Genomic DNA, 13,733 nt, shown 5'->3' on the forward strand with positions numbered 1-13,733 from the left:
CCCCCAAAGGGCCATAGACCCCTGGTTGGGAATCCCTGGTGTAGACTGTTGACAAAGAGGGCAAACCAGCCCTACAAATCTGAAGAAAGCTAATAGCCATGGGCACTATGTAAAGTTTTCATTTACTTCTTGTAATTACACTATTTTTACTGCATGGTTTTTCAATTCTGCAGAACAGTCCTGTTCCTCCGTTCATACTATACTGCTCAATGGTATATATTATACTCTTTCATTTCCTTGTTCTCTAACATTGTAATCTAGTCCTAAGCACTGTTGGTTGTATGCTTTAGATTGTCTTTGCTTCATTGTTTACTGCGCAATCCACCTTGGGTTAGAAGCATGAGCTATAAAATAAAATAAATAACACTGGTTTTGATGTTTAAATCCTTTAAAGATCAAGACCAGCTTTATTTATTTAAAGTTGTATTGATATATGCAGTTTATTTACTTGATTCAAAACAAGTAAGGAAACACCAGAAGTCGCAGTTTTGCCACAAGGCTGGACAGCTACCGTATTTAGAAATGGATGTGCGTGGGAAGGGATGAACAGAGGGCAAACTCTGGCTCCCTAGCAAGAAAAGCAGCCTGAGAAAGACGTCCAAGAATTCACCTTTCAAATAGGGAATAACCTAGACCTTTCAAAATATTTGAGGCAGGCACAGAACTGAGTAATTGTGCAAGATGACTAATCCAGCCAACAATGTACTGGCAAAGAGTTGGCAAAATGCAATCAAGAGGCACAGATTTAGAGATTATCTTTTCTTGCCGGTGCCAGGGTACAAAGAAAACTCATAATATTTATCTGGATTTTAAGCATGTTGCCTGGCACCATCTACTCCCAGCCCTGGTCTCTGGGGCCTTTGAAGAGTTTCTCTGTTCAACGGTTGTAGTTTTTAGCCAAAAGCAACTCTAAATATTCTGTGCAACCCTAGAAGTGACAGTTGCTTCTGAGACTCAAACTAAATAATACACATTCCCCCTTACCCCACCCATAGCCAAACTCAGCTTGGACAAGCTAAGAGTCTACAAAGAGAAGAAAAGTTGCTTTTTTGTACCCTGCTTTTCACTATCCAAGGTGTCTCAAAGTGGCTTACAATTGCCTCCTCCCCACAACAGACACCCTGTGAGGCAGGTGGGTCTGAGAGAACTCTAAGAGAACTGTGACTGGCCCAAGGTCACCCAGCTGGCTGCACATGAAGGAAGAGTGGGGAATCAAATCCAGTTCTCCAGATTAGAGGCTGATGCTCTTAACCACTATGTCACACTGGAGGAGTGCGGCCAAGGATGAGAGGTTCTTCCACACACACACACATCCCAAACACACTTTTCAGCTCAAAATCATCCCAAATAGCCTTTTCATCTACGGGGAGAGCGATACAAGGCTCTCCATATCACCCCTACATTTTGCCACTGAGGAATGAAAATGAAGGGGTAGTGGTTCAGCAGAAGAGGCTCTGCTTGGCATGCAGAAACTCTCTGGTTCAATCCCTGGCATCTCCAAATAAAGAGGACCAGGCAGTAGATGATGGGAAAGGCCTGAGATCCTGGAGAGTCACTGGCAGTCTGAGTAGATAATATGGATTTTGATGGGCCAAGGGCATAATTTGATAGGAGGCAGCTTCATGTGTTTCCTGGACAGTTTGGGGAGATGTATTTTAATCTGGAAAGGGCATGGGTGGGGGAGGGGGGTCACTTTTCTTCACATGATGCTCTTCAGCTCTGAAAGAGCTTGGTTGTTGATTTTTAAATGATGCAATTAAAAAACAGAATTGTGTATAGTATGAGCCTGACAGATACAGATACAGAAGCCTTTATTGGCATAATGTAGTATGAGCCTGAGTTACGCATTCCTCAAGTACCCATAGCCTGCTGTAGAAAATGTTGCATGTCCTAAACTTGCGGAAACTTCCCAGAGTTCAGGACCTTGACTGGCTTCATTCAATTTGGCCACACTTGGGTATTGCCATCTGGTCACAGACTCCTACATGCCCCCATCCTGATCACAGTTCTTTGCTGCCTCCCCGCCTGCCCAATAGCAGCCCTTTCTGTACGGAAGGAAGAGACAAAAGGGGCAATTCCATCCCCTTTCCCCTCACTACTGCAGCCTTCCAACCTGTCTGCCCGTCAGACCATCCCGATCCTGCAACTTTAGTAATCAATTTTCCATGTTGTTGGGCTTCTGGAGGAAATGAGAATGTGGGGAAAAATCTGTGACCATCAGCACCTTCTGCTAACAGATCCATTTCTAGGCATCGCTCAGGCTGAGTCTTGTAAAATACTTAGCGTCAAAGAAACAACTCTGCCAGCCGGCATGCTCCATCTTCAAGGGTGCTCACGTCTCATTAAAAATTGCATCCTAAGGTTGTTCTGCAGTGTTTGCTCTTGAAAGGCCATGAATGGTCAGCCAAGTGGAGCCTCATTATCTTCGTTGCCAACTGGACCAAAAGAGGTCACTGACTGACTGCCACAAGGCACAGCCCGGCTCCAAATAGAACTAAATACTTATGAAATGTGGTGGGCAATTTCTCCAAATACACGTTTTCTCTGGAGCTGCTAACTTCTAAAAGAAGATGGATACCATTCTTTTTGAGATGGCAGACCTGTTAGGACACACAGCACAAACTTCTCTGAGGGGGTGGGTACTTTATCAAATTATCTCCCCCAGAATAGCCAGATCTACGATTGCTGCTTTCCAGATACATTAAAAGTTCGCCAAAAATGTCAGCTTTGAGTGCTCTTGCAGCGATTGAGGCAAACTCTATGTCAGGGATTATTAAGGAAAGGGCAGAACCAGAGAGTGCAAAAATGATCAGGTTGAGTTGGAGAAGAGCTCAGTATGTACAGAAGAAAGCCGTGTTCAGATTCATGGCAGGATTTAAAATGTTTTAAATAAATACGATTACATTAGAGCTAAGCTGGGTGGGCTGTAGAAAAACAGAGATCCTCTCTTACCACAGGTGGGGCATCATGCTTGGAGGTGGCCCACTGCGTAAAAGTGTCTTTGCATATACAACAGCAGAAACCCCGGGAGACTTGGTTCCAGGGTAGCTGGTGTGTTATACACAGGCAATAATAAATAACATAAATCTGGAACTATTAGTGGGCTAGAGTATGCAAGATCCCATGCAACGTAACTGTTTGCATCAAACAACATGGGTTTTTTTCCTCCAAACTGCACCCCATTTCAATTCTGACACCATTTCACCCTGTTCAGGGTGCTTTATTTCATGCTGCGAACTTTGATGTTATGATGTGTGGCCACCACAGGGGAAGGGGAAATGCTGTGGCATGATTGGTGACAGATTAAAAACAAAACAAAACCACCTTTCTGCTTGCCTGACTTGAGGAGGAAACCACCCAGGAAAAAACATTAAAGCCACATCTTGATCTATAAAGGGCTATAATTGAATAATCAGCCAATCTGAGCTTCCACTGAACTCTTGTCACGTTCTGTTTCAATCCTGCCCACGGACAGGGCTGCAGTTCTAAACTTCACGTCAGATTTTTTTCTGGGGCAAAGCTGCATTTCGCAACCAAATGCTTTCATTACCTCCTCTAACCCTTCCCCTTGACCTGCAATTGGTACATGCTTTGCTTTACCCTCCCCTGCTGAGTGCAACCAAACGGCTAATCGTCTTAGCCAAAATCTCTGAAGTTAGCCAGGGTAATGGGCAAACTTAGATAAGGCAAGGTCAAGAACTCATCGCCAGACAGCGGTGGGGGAGGGGTCATAAAACTGTCAGGTGCAGGGGTAGTCCAACTGCGGCCCTCCAGATGTCCATGGACTACAATTCCCATGAGCCCCTGCCAGCAGCATATCTTATTGTTAAGTAGTATGCCATTGTGTGTGAAAAGTTATTTTAGGGTGTTGGTGAGATGTTGTTTTAGGGCTGTCTGTAAGCAAAAAAGGTCACCCCCCTAGTATACGTGTGAGGGGAGGGTCACTACCCAGTATGGTTTGTAGGTTGCTAACAATACGGTGAACTGGGTTGAGTTGTGAGCCGTATGGGATACTAGTGGTGTTCTTTTGTCATTTTCTTTGGGCTTGTCTTGCAGCAAGCTGCCCTTGGTTATCAGTGTGCCCTTTCCAATCATCTTTCTTAGCATATGATGAGGACATTGTAGTTGTAAAAATGATTGTTGAAGATCCTTCAAGTGAGGATCTCTGTCTGAGGAAGTGGAACAGATGCATAGGGCTTGGCTACAGACCAGTCTTTCTCAACTCTTTTAACCACTGAGAAAACCCTGAAACATTCTCCAGGCTTCAAGAAACCCCAGAAGTGGCACGATTGTGTAGAATATGGTGGGGAAGCATAGCCAAATACCCAGGGGCTCTCCCCACTACCCACCCCAGGCCCATCAGTGGCTTTCTGCATTGCTTACTGAAGTTCTGTGCTGACTGAGTGAATTGTGATTTTTATATTTTGCAACCTGACTTTGAATCTCAGTGAAAAAGGCAGATGGCAAATTAAGTTGTTATTGTTATATGAGATGTCAAGCAGCTCTTGACTTACTTTGAGAAGCCAAGTGAGCACCGAGTCACGATAGGGAACAAATTTGTTCTTATTTTTGCCAGAAGCCTGATCTGCAAGAGCAGAAATAACCAGCCCAAGAGTTGTGAGTGACCTGCAGAAGGAGAAAAACAAAACACATGTTTTAAAACTGTACGATGACTATTATCAGTGGAAGAACGTTCAGAGTGGCATCTGTGCCCTGACAACTGGCAGCATTTTAGTTGCATTTGGGGTAAAATCTGCCCAACTGGCATTTTGCATCTAGAAGTATCACCTTTCTGTTAAGTCACAAATATACCGCTGGTGACTGTACAAAACATATATAGAAATTGAGAACATTTGCTTTGAAAACAAAGAAATATGTCAGTTTAAATTGTTTGGAGCATGTCCATTTCTTATTACTGGATTGCTGAAAATGAGGGGAAGTCTTATCGTCTGTAAGGAAGAAGAGTCGGTTTTCTTTTCTCTACCATAAGGAGTCTCAACGAGGGTTACAACCTCCTTCCCTTTCTCTTCCTGCAACAGGCATCTTGTGAGATTGGTGGGCCTGTGAGAGCTCTGAGAGAGCTGTGACTGGGCCAAGGTCACACAGCAGGATTGATGTGGAGGAGAAGTGGGGAAGGAACCTGGCTCTCCAGGTTAGAGTCTGCTGTTGTCAACCTCCACATCATGCTGGCTCATCCAAGTACCAAGCCATAATATCCTCAATTGAGATCAGGAATCTCAGCCCTACCTCTTTGTTTTCTCTGCGCTTAACAAAACATGTCGGCAACAGCCATGTTTTGGTTAGTCAAATCATCAAATTTCACATAACCAATGAGAGACATGTGAGTCTAATTTTAATCAAAACAGTTTAGTTAAGCTCCCTTTTTCCATCACTCTTTTTACCTCCCTTTTTCGCTGTTTTGAGCTATTCTACTTTTCAGTGCAAGAGCCTCTTGTGGCGCAGAGTGGTAAGGCAGCCGACATGCTCTCTGAAGCTGTCTGCCCATGAGGTTGGCAGTTCGATCCCAGCAGCCGGCTCAAGGTTGACTCAGCCTTCCATCCTTCCGAGGTCGGTAAAATGAGTACCCAGCTTGCTTGCTGGGGGGTAAATGGTAATGACTGGGGAAGGCACTGGCAAACCACCCCGTATTGAGTCTGCCATGAAAACGCTAGAGGGCGTCACTCCAAGGGTCAGACATGACCTGGTGCTTGCACAGGGGATACCTTTACCTTTACCTTTACTTTTCAGTTTTCATTGAAACTTCACTTCAAGCACTTTTCAAGCTTGTGTCAGAGTCCAACAAAAGGAAAACTAGGTCTAGGATCTAGATCTCATTTTTCATTCATATGGACTCAGAACAGACATGCGCTATGGCCTATCATACTGAATTCCCTTCTATCCAAGAGTATGAGTTATGAAAGAGCACTCATAGTTTCTGAAACAGACTGTACCAGGGTAAGGAGCATGTAGTCTCTGTACTGTTCATTCTGGATGCCATTTTAGGACAGGAAGCCATCTTGGTGTAGTGATTAAGAGCATGGACTCCTAATCTGGTGAGCCTTGTCTGATTCCCCACTCCTCCCCCACATGCTGGGTGGCCTTGGGCTCCCCACAGCACTGATGAAGCTGTTCTAACCGAGCAGTGATATCAGGGCTCTCTCAGCCCTCACCCACCTCACAGGGTGTCTGTTGTGGAGAGGAAAGAGAAGGTGACTGTAAGCCGCTTTGAGACTCCTTCAGACAGAGAAAAGAGGCCTATAAGAACCAACTCTTCTTTTTCTTCTACCTCATAGTGTGTCTGTTGTGGGAAGAGGAAAGGGAAGGCAATTGGAAGCTGCTTTGAGACTCCTTCTGGCAGAGAAAAGCAGCATATAAGAACCAACTCTTCTTCTTCAACAACTCTTCTCACTTGCATGTCCCATTTTATGTTAAAACTCATACCCACGTGACAGCATTCGAAGCTGCCTTCCATTGATCCAATGGTGGCAACTTGAAAGGGAATCGGATCTACTGAGTTTAAGAAATTTACAAAACTTTTTCACTAGGGATCACTAGAAAGCATTCCATTCATTATGAAGAAAACTTTACTTGTTGATGTTGCTTCCTTCCTTCAGCCTGTCTCCTGCAGCTCCCGTCTTTGTCGCTCTTTCACTGCCTGCTAAGTCAACCAGGCTCAACTTGCCCACTTTTTCGCCAGATGTCTGCGAAAGGAAAGAGAGATGCTGTCATAGGCAGGTTCTAGCCACTCATATTTAACGCTGTTAACCTCAAGGGTCCCCAATGGAGCCTGGAGGCACTTCTCGAATTAAGAGGAGTGGGCCTCACCACAAAATGGCTGCCAAAGGAGCAAGGCTTCCTTTATACCATGGGTAGTCAACCTGTGGTCCTCCAGATGTCCATGGACTACAATTCCCATGAGCCCCTGCCAGCGTTTGCTGGCAGGGGCTCATGGGAATTGTAGTCCATGGACATCTGGAGGACCACAGGTTGACTACCCCTGCTTTATACTACAGCCATGAAACACCTGCTGGGATGATGAACCAGTAGAGTGACCCTTCATAGAATCACAGAATCATAGAGTTGGAAGGGGCCATATAGGCCATCTAGTCCAACCCCCTGCTCAACACAGGATCAGCCCAAAGCATCCTAAAGCACCCTTCTGCTCCTTTAGTGTTTCAATTGATAAACACTAATGATTTTACATAAGCACTTGAGATCATCCCATAAATACCATGTTTTGCCAGATTGTATCATTCAAGGCAGTGGTCCCCAACCTGCGGTCCGCGGCCGGGTGCTGGGCCGCGAAGGCCAGGGCGCCGGGCCACGGTTCCCTCTCCCTGCCCCCCCCGCAGTAAAAAACTTCCCAGGCTGCAAGCTTGCGGCCCGGGAAGCTTCTTACTGCGGGAGGGGGGGAGAGGGAATAAGGGCCGCGCAGCGCATGCGCGGGTGTGGCCGTCGCCCTGCCAGTCCCCAGCCAAAAAAAGGTTGGGGACCACTGATTCAAGGTGTTTGGATTTTATCTGCAGAAGTCAAGCAGCAAACGGGTAACCAGAAACACAACGGAGTACACCGTATTGCGGACCAGCAGTTTATACTCTTTCTACCTTGGAAGCATATCAGATGTTCTCAGAAAAATAAATGGAGGAAAGAGACAACTCAGTCACTTAAGCCAAAAGAAAAGATTCTTGCCAACTTACAGAACCAATGAGATTTAATGGTTAGAGACTACCAAGCCTGTGCCCAGATCTTCCCTCTGCCATGAAGCTGACTGTGTAACTTTCTGCTACTGCCTCTCCCTAGTCACTGGGATGCGGAGGTACATGGAAGCCCCTTGAACTGCTACTAATATCCACTCCTATCCTGTAGCCATTTGAAGCTAGCTAAGTTAAATAGACTCTGGGGAATGGTAGAGGACAGGAAGGCCTGGAGGATCATTGTCCAAGGGGTCACGATGGCTCGGACACGACTTTGCAACTAACAACATCAACAAGTTAGTAGTCACCACTACATCCCATGCCAGCAAGTTCTCGCAGTTAATTACATATATTATAAAGTACTCTTTTGCCTGTCCTGAACCCACTGCACAATAATTTCATTGGGTGCCCTGAGTTCTGGTTCCAGTCTTCTTGTAGTCTGTAAAGTATCATAAACATTGATGAATGTTTGATGAAAGGACAAATCCAAAACGGCTTCATTTCAGTTAAAGATTAAAGCATTGAGTACTACATATAGGAAATGTGTATGGGAAGCTGATGTGTCGGAATACTAAATTTTCAGGTATTCAACAGAAGTTCACACAGCCACATTTCTCAGAGCTTTACCAACCAGAGTCACCTTTACACCAAAATAAAAGACACGGAAGTAGTAACGTATATATCTGCTGTACTTCATACTCTAAAGGTGTTTTTGACTTCTAAATGTCCAAACAGGTTTTTTCCATTAGTCCAAAGAGAATGATCGCTGTGGGATCACAGAGCCCAATGGTACATTTTCAAGTACAATGAAGATACGTATTGGGGGATTAAAATCCCTGCAAGAGCCAGGTGATGGCTCCCCTGCACCATCCTATTAAACGCACTGCACTGCCTTATGCTGAGTCAATGAGAAATGTGGACTATAGATATAGTAAATGAATAAAAATAGGATCTAAAGGTTAACAGCAGGGGTAGTCAAACTGCGGCCCTCCAGATGTCCATGGACCACAATTCCCAGAAGCCCCTGCCAGCAAATGCTGACAGGGGCTTCTGGGAATTGTAGTCCATGGACATCTGGAGGGCCGCAGTTTGACTACCCCTGGTTAACAGTCTCTCACCAAAAGAACTACAGAGAATCCAATGTGAAAGTGCTTAATTAGGGTTTATCACGAGATTTGATACTATCTCCCCACCGGCCTTGAACAGGGACTTGGATTTTCTCATTCACTACAGACACTAGTTGCTCAGCATTGACCTGCCTATCTATCTATCCGTCTATCCGTCTATCCGTCTATCCGTCTATCCGTCTATCCATCTATCCTTCCTTCCTTCCTTCCTTCCTTCCTTCCTTCCTTCCTTCCTTTATTTATATTTTTATGCCGTCCATTCCATACAGCTCTGGGCGGTTTACATAAAACATCATAGAATAGATACCTAGAACATTATAACAATGTGATAAATAACAACCATAACATGACAACTAGAACAGTATTTTAACCAAACAATAATACTGACAAATCCCTGGGTAGGTCAAATTGTTCAGTCATGGAAGGGCGTCGGGGGGGGGGGCAGCAGATGTTTTGAGTCGGTCGGCTTTACACAAATGCCTGGTGGAGGCTGTTATGGCTGTTAATTAGTTCTGCTTATAATCCCTCCCATAGCACCTTCCTTCATTTGATCTGCTTCTATGTGTGACCTACTCTGCCCATCTATCTGCAGCTGGGAGTGATCTTTGCCAGCTCTGAATAGACTGAATTCTCCCTGATTGGCTATCGTTTCTAGCTGTACTCTCTTTGTAATGTCTCCCCCTGGACAATATTCTGTTGCTAATAAGTCTGAGTATGATTAAGAAGAGAGTTTCCAAGGGTATCTGAGTTGGTCTGCAGTAGAGCAGCTGGATTCCAGTCCAGTAGCATAGTGGTCCCCAACCTTTTTATCCACTGGGGACCGGTCAACGCTTGACAATTTTACTGAGGCCCGGGGCGGGGGGTAGTCTTTTGCCGAGGGACATCACTGCTGCCACCTGAGCCCCTGCTCCACTTGCTTTCCCGCTGGCGCCCCTGACTTCCCGCCGCCCGCAGCAGCTGCACAGTGCCATGCCGAGGGGGAGCTCCAGCCATGGTGGCCACCGGAGAGCACCAAAGGTGAGCCAGCAGCAGAGTGGCAGGGCAGTCCCCGAGGCAGCAGCTGGAGAGGAGGACGAGGAGGAGCCGCGGCCCAGTACCGACTGATCCACGGACCGGGACCGGTCGGCAGACAGGTTTTGGGGACCACTGCAGTAGCATCTTAGAAACCAACAAGACTGTGGGAATATGAGCTTGTACTCTGAAAATCTGAGTCTTGTGCTATTGGACTCAAATCTATTATGCCCCCTATGGATGTTCAAGGTACTGCTGGATTTGTTTAATTTTGCAGCAAGGGACTAAAGACAGCAACTGGATTTACTGCTCAGAACATGCTTTGCTTGCAGAAGCTGTCGGGAATCTCCAATTAAAAAGCTCTCAGGAAGCATGGCTGGGAAAGATCTTAGAGAACTGCCGCTGATCAGGAGAGACAGCACAGAGCTACATACCCCAGTACTATGATTCAGCATATGGCAGTCTCATGAACAGGCTTCTACTGTTTGAAGAAGGACCAGTTCCGCCTGGTTCAGATAAAATCCTCCATGCTGAGAATCCCAATGCTCTCAAGGAAGTAACATCTGATCATTTTGACAGCTGCTGCTTCCTGGCAGCCAATCATCTGAGTGCAAAGGTCCTTTGTCTTTAGCCCTGGCATGCAAGTGGATTGTTTTTGGGAAGCAATCCCTAGGCCAGATGATCTGTGCATAGGGTTTTACAGTGCATGATGCGTTTGAGTCTTGAGAAATGCCACAGCCTTCCCCTTCCACCCCGGAACCAAAAATCCCCCCACACTCAGCCAGACCAAAACTGGGGAGGACAGAAAAACGCTTCTGTGGCCATTTCTAACACACACCCTTACACACATCGAGGACTCCTTACTGCTTGCTTGGTCAGGATGACAAAAACAAATTATCCTGGGGTGAGAATGCTCACCCTAGGTTAGCTTGGCTTGTTGGTAAGACTCTCTGAATCTTTGCTCCAGGGTCCTGGCCAACTACCCCTGGATCTTTTAGGAGAATCTGGATCTGTTCTGATGTTCACAATAAAAAGGAACAAATCCATAGTGTAAAACACATCTTGGAGGAAGCAAAAGCCCCGGAGGTGCCAGTCCTATTACCCAGAGGCAGAATTCCTGAACTCACTCACCCCTGACTTCACATCGTACAAGGTGTGTGTGAGGATGATCTTGAAAACCGCGTGGGACCGGCTACTCTCTTCATTCATGTTGGTTGCGGCGACTGTCCGAGATTTGTTGCCTTCAGACATCAAGGACTCTATGTCCTAAAGTAAAATCAGGAAGAAAGAGTTTTAAACAGCCTGAAAATTATCACCAGTTATCACCCATCAGTCGGACTGAGATTAAATTTGAGAATGAACAGCCTAACGCTTGATGATGTTTCATACATCACACAAAGACAAATACCTTATTTTCTACTATATGCGCATTTTTGAGATCTTCCACAGTAATGGAGATCTCTACAACTGTGCTTTCTTGCGTGGTCAGCTATAAGCTTCAGCCCTAATTGAAATGAATCACATACATGGTTCTGCCTTTCTTCTCTTCCCAACTCTGTTTTTAAGGGAAGAAATCAAATATATTTAGATAGATTTGCATTCTGCCTCATCCTAAAAGCTCTCAGCAGAACATTGTTCAGAGGGATCCACAGCCTTTAAAAGCATCCTGGTGCAATAAACTCAAGAAAGGGTGACCAAGGTGGGGAAGAGGAAGATGATAAAGAAGAACATCACAGGCTTTTAAAATACTGATCCCAGCCCCCCCCCAAAAGACACCAATACCCCTTTATGCTTAGAGAAGTGTTCAGATACATTAAAGTGCTTCTGTTTTATGAACTGCATTTCTGCTGTTTAATGTCCAATGGCTTATGTTTTAATGTTGTGGTTTTTAATTGTATGTTGCCTTGAGCAGAACTCTGAAGAGGCACAGAATAAGTTCTTTAAAAACTAGGGGAGGTGAGGAAATTTTTATCTGCTCAAGAAGCAGCATCTAAACTGTGCCTCCAGGTATCTCCTTCCCATATGAGGCAGTTCACTGATATTACATAGAGAGAGCACATGCATGGTCGGGAGGGAGGAAGAAGGGGGGAAATGATACAGGTTAAATCTTGGGAAGTGATTAAGTAATCGATTGAATCAGCACTAAATCCCGTGTGTCCCAGAACTAGCTTTAGGAAAGTGTCTTCAGGATTGCAGACAGAGGATAATGGCTCAGGAAATGAGCGACAAGTCAGAGTCCCTGATTTGAATATGACCTCTACTATGAATCCTGTGCATCATTTTAGCAATCTCTCTCTCTTCTGCCTTACCTGCCATTTGAGAAATGATATGAGTCTCCCTCATAAGTTTGCTGTGCAAGGATCAGGTGGAAAGTGCCATTAAGTTGACTTATCCAACAGGTGAACACCCGTCAGCCGTAATACAAGCAAATGAAATGATTTTCAAGCTGGCAATGGCAAATAACAGTTTATTCCAGTATAAACAATTCCTCAAACTTCCAAAACATCAAAACGAACTCCTAGGTATTTTTTCATTTTCAGAATCTTCGTCAGTGATGTAAGATACTCTTTAATCTTTAATAATAGGTCCTCTTTAAGTGAATTCCTATCATATATCAGAAGGGTATGACCTTAATCCTATGGTAATATGTATGTGGTTCAATCTCCAAATGGTTCTATGGTATCCACTATACAGAGGTCTACAAATATTAGCATCACCAAGTGTAAATGCTCTTTAGTAGTAGGAGTTCATTTTGATATTTTGGAATTTTGAGGAATTGTTTATAGTGGAATAAATGATTAAGTTGACTTATGGCAAGCCCCAAAGGTTTTGAAAGCAAGAGATGAGCAGAGGTGGTTTGCCCCTGCCTGCCTTTGCAAAGAAACTTCTTTGGTGGTCTCCCATCCATATTCTAACCAGGGCTGACCCTGCTTAGCTTTTGAGATCTGACAAAATCAGGTAGGATTGGGCTATCCATCAGGACAGCCAAGGGTTACAAGAAGACCATATGCCTGGAGTGAGAGTGCTAGGAAGAATAATCGTCAACAAAAGGCTGCACATCCACTGCTGGACAATGCCCCTTTTAGGCCGCACAGAAAACTGCTACTGCTCCGTGTAAGAAGCAGCTTGCCTAGACTTCATCCCTCAGCTTGCCCTTGAGTGTGCTTGGGCAGGCAGAGAAAGCGGTGCATCCCTCCTCCTATTTCCGTCAAGTTGGCCGGCTAAACAAAACCTTTATTCACAGCAAAGAAAAACACTTTAGCCACAACTCAGCTGGATGTCAAAGTTTCAGGTTGTAAAGATACCACTGGGACAATGTGAAAAGGAGCTGGGAAATTTAGGCAGAATTTAGGCAGTTCACGACAGAGAGGGCAGGAAGAGATGATCCAGTGCCATAAGGAAGGCCCATTCTTATATGCATGAGAACAGAGTGTAGGTTCAGAAAGGAATTTTCCTCCAGGCCAAATTGGCCCAAGAACCTCTGAGAATAGAGCAGAGGTCACCGGGGGAGTGTGCGTGTTCGTGGAAAGATAGTTGTGAATTTCCTGAAGTGTGCAGGGGGTTGGACTAGATGACCCTTGAGGTGCCTTCCAGCTCTCCGTTTCTAATTCCCAAAACAAGCAGAAATCTGGCACAGAGTTGAAACAAACCATGCACATTTAAAAACACTGCAGAAATTACATAGTGGGAGCCTACTTACAGCAAGAAGCTGTACACAGCTGTCCAGTCCACAGGCCCTGCCCCTTTACCGAAACATCTTTCTGAACATTCATCAAACAAGTTGCCTTGAATCAGATCACAGGTCCTCCATAGGCCACAGGAAAATATCTTTCCTAGCCCTGTTCTCTAAAATCCCTTAAAGGGAGAAACAGGGAAATTCACCTGGAGTCCTCTACTCAAT

At 45.1% G+C, this 13,733-nt stretch overlaps 1 protein-coding gene across 5 annotated transcripts in view; it reads right to left on the reverse strand.

Annotated features, from left to right (window-relative positions):
- KIF13B (kinesin family member 13B) overlaps positions 1–13,733 on the reverse strand; it is a 173,148-nt gene that overhangs the window by 95,842 nt on the left and 63,573 nt on the right. For all 5 annotated transcript variants that reach the window (XM_077331968.1, XM_077331976.1, XM_077331959.1 and 2 more), the window contains exons 8-10: positions 10,964–11,098; positions 6,589–6,701; positions 4,515–4,626 (exon numbers count right to left, since the gene is read on the reverse strand). In XM_077331968.1, the coding sequence (XP_077188083.1) occupies positions 4,515–4,626; positions 6,589–6,701; positions 10,964–11,098 (360 nt within the window). The remainder of the gene's footprint in view (positions 1–4,514; positions 4,627–6,588; positions 6,702–10,963; positions 11,099–13,733) is intronic.

Source organism: Paroedura picta, chromosome 1 (genome assembly GCF_049243985.1).
Source record: "Paroedura picta isolate Pp20150507F chromosome 1, Ppicta_v3.0, whole genome shotgun sequence".
Lineage (NCBI taxonomy): Eukaryota > Metazoa > Chordata > Lepidosauria > Squamata > Gekkonidae > Paroedura > Paroedura picta.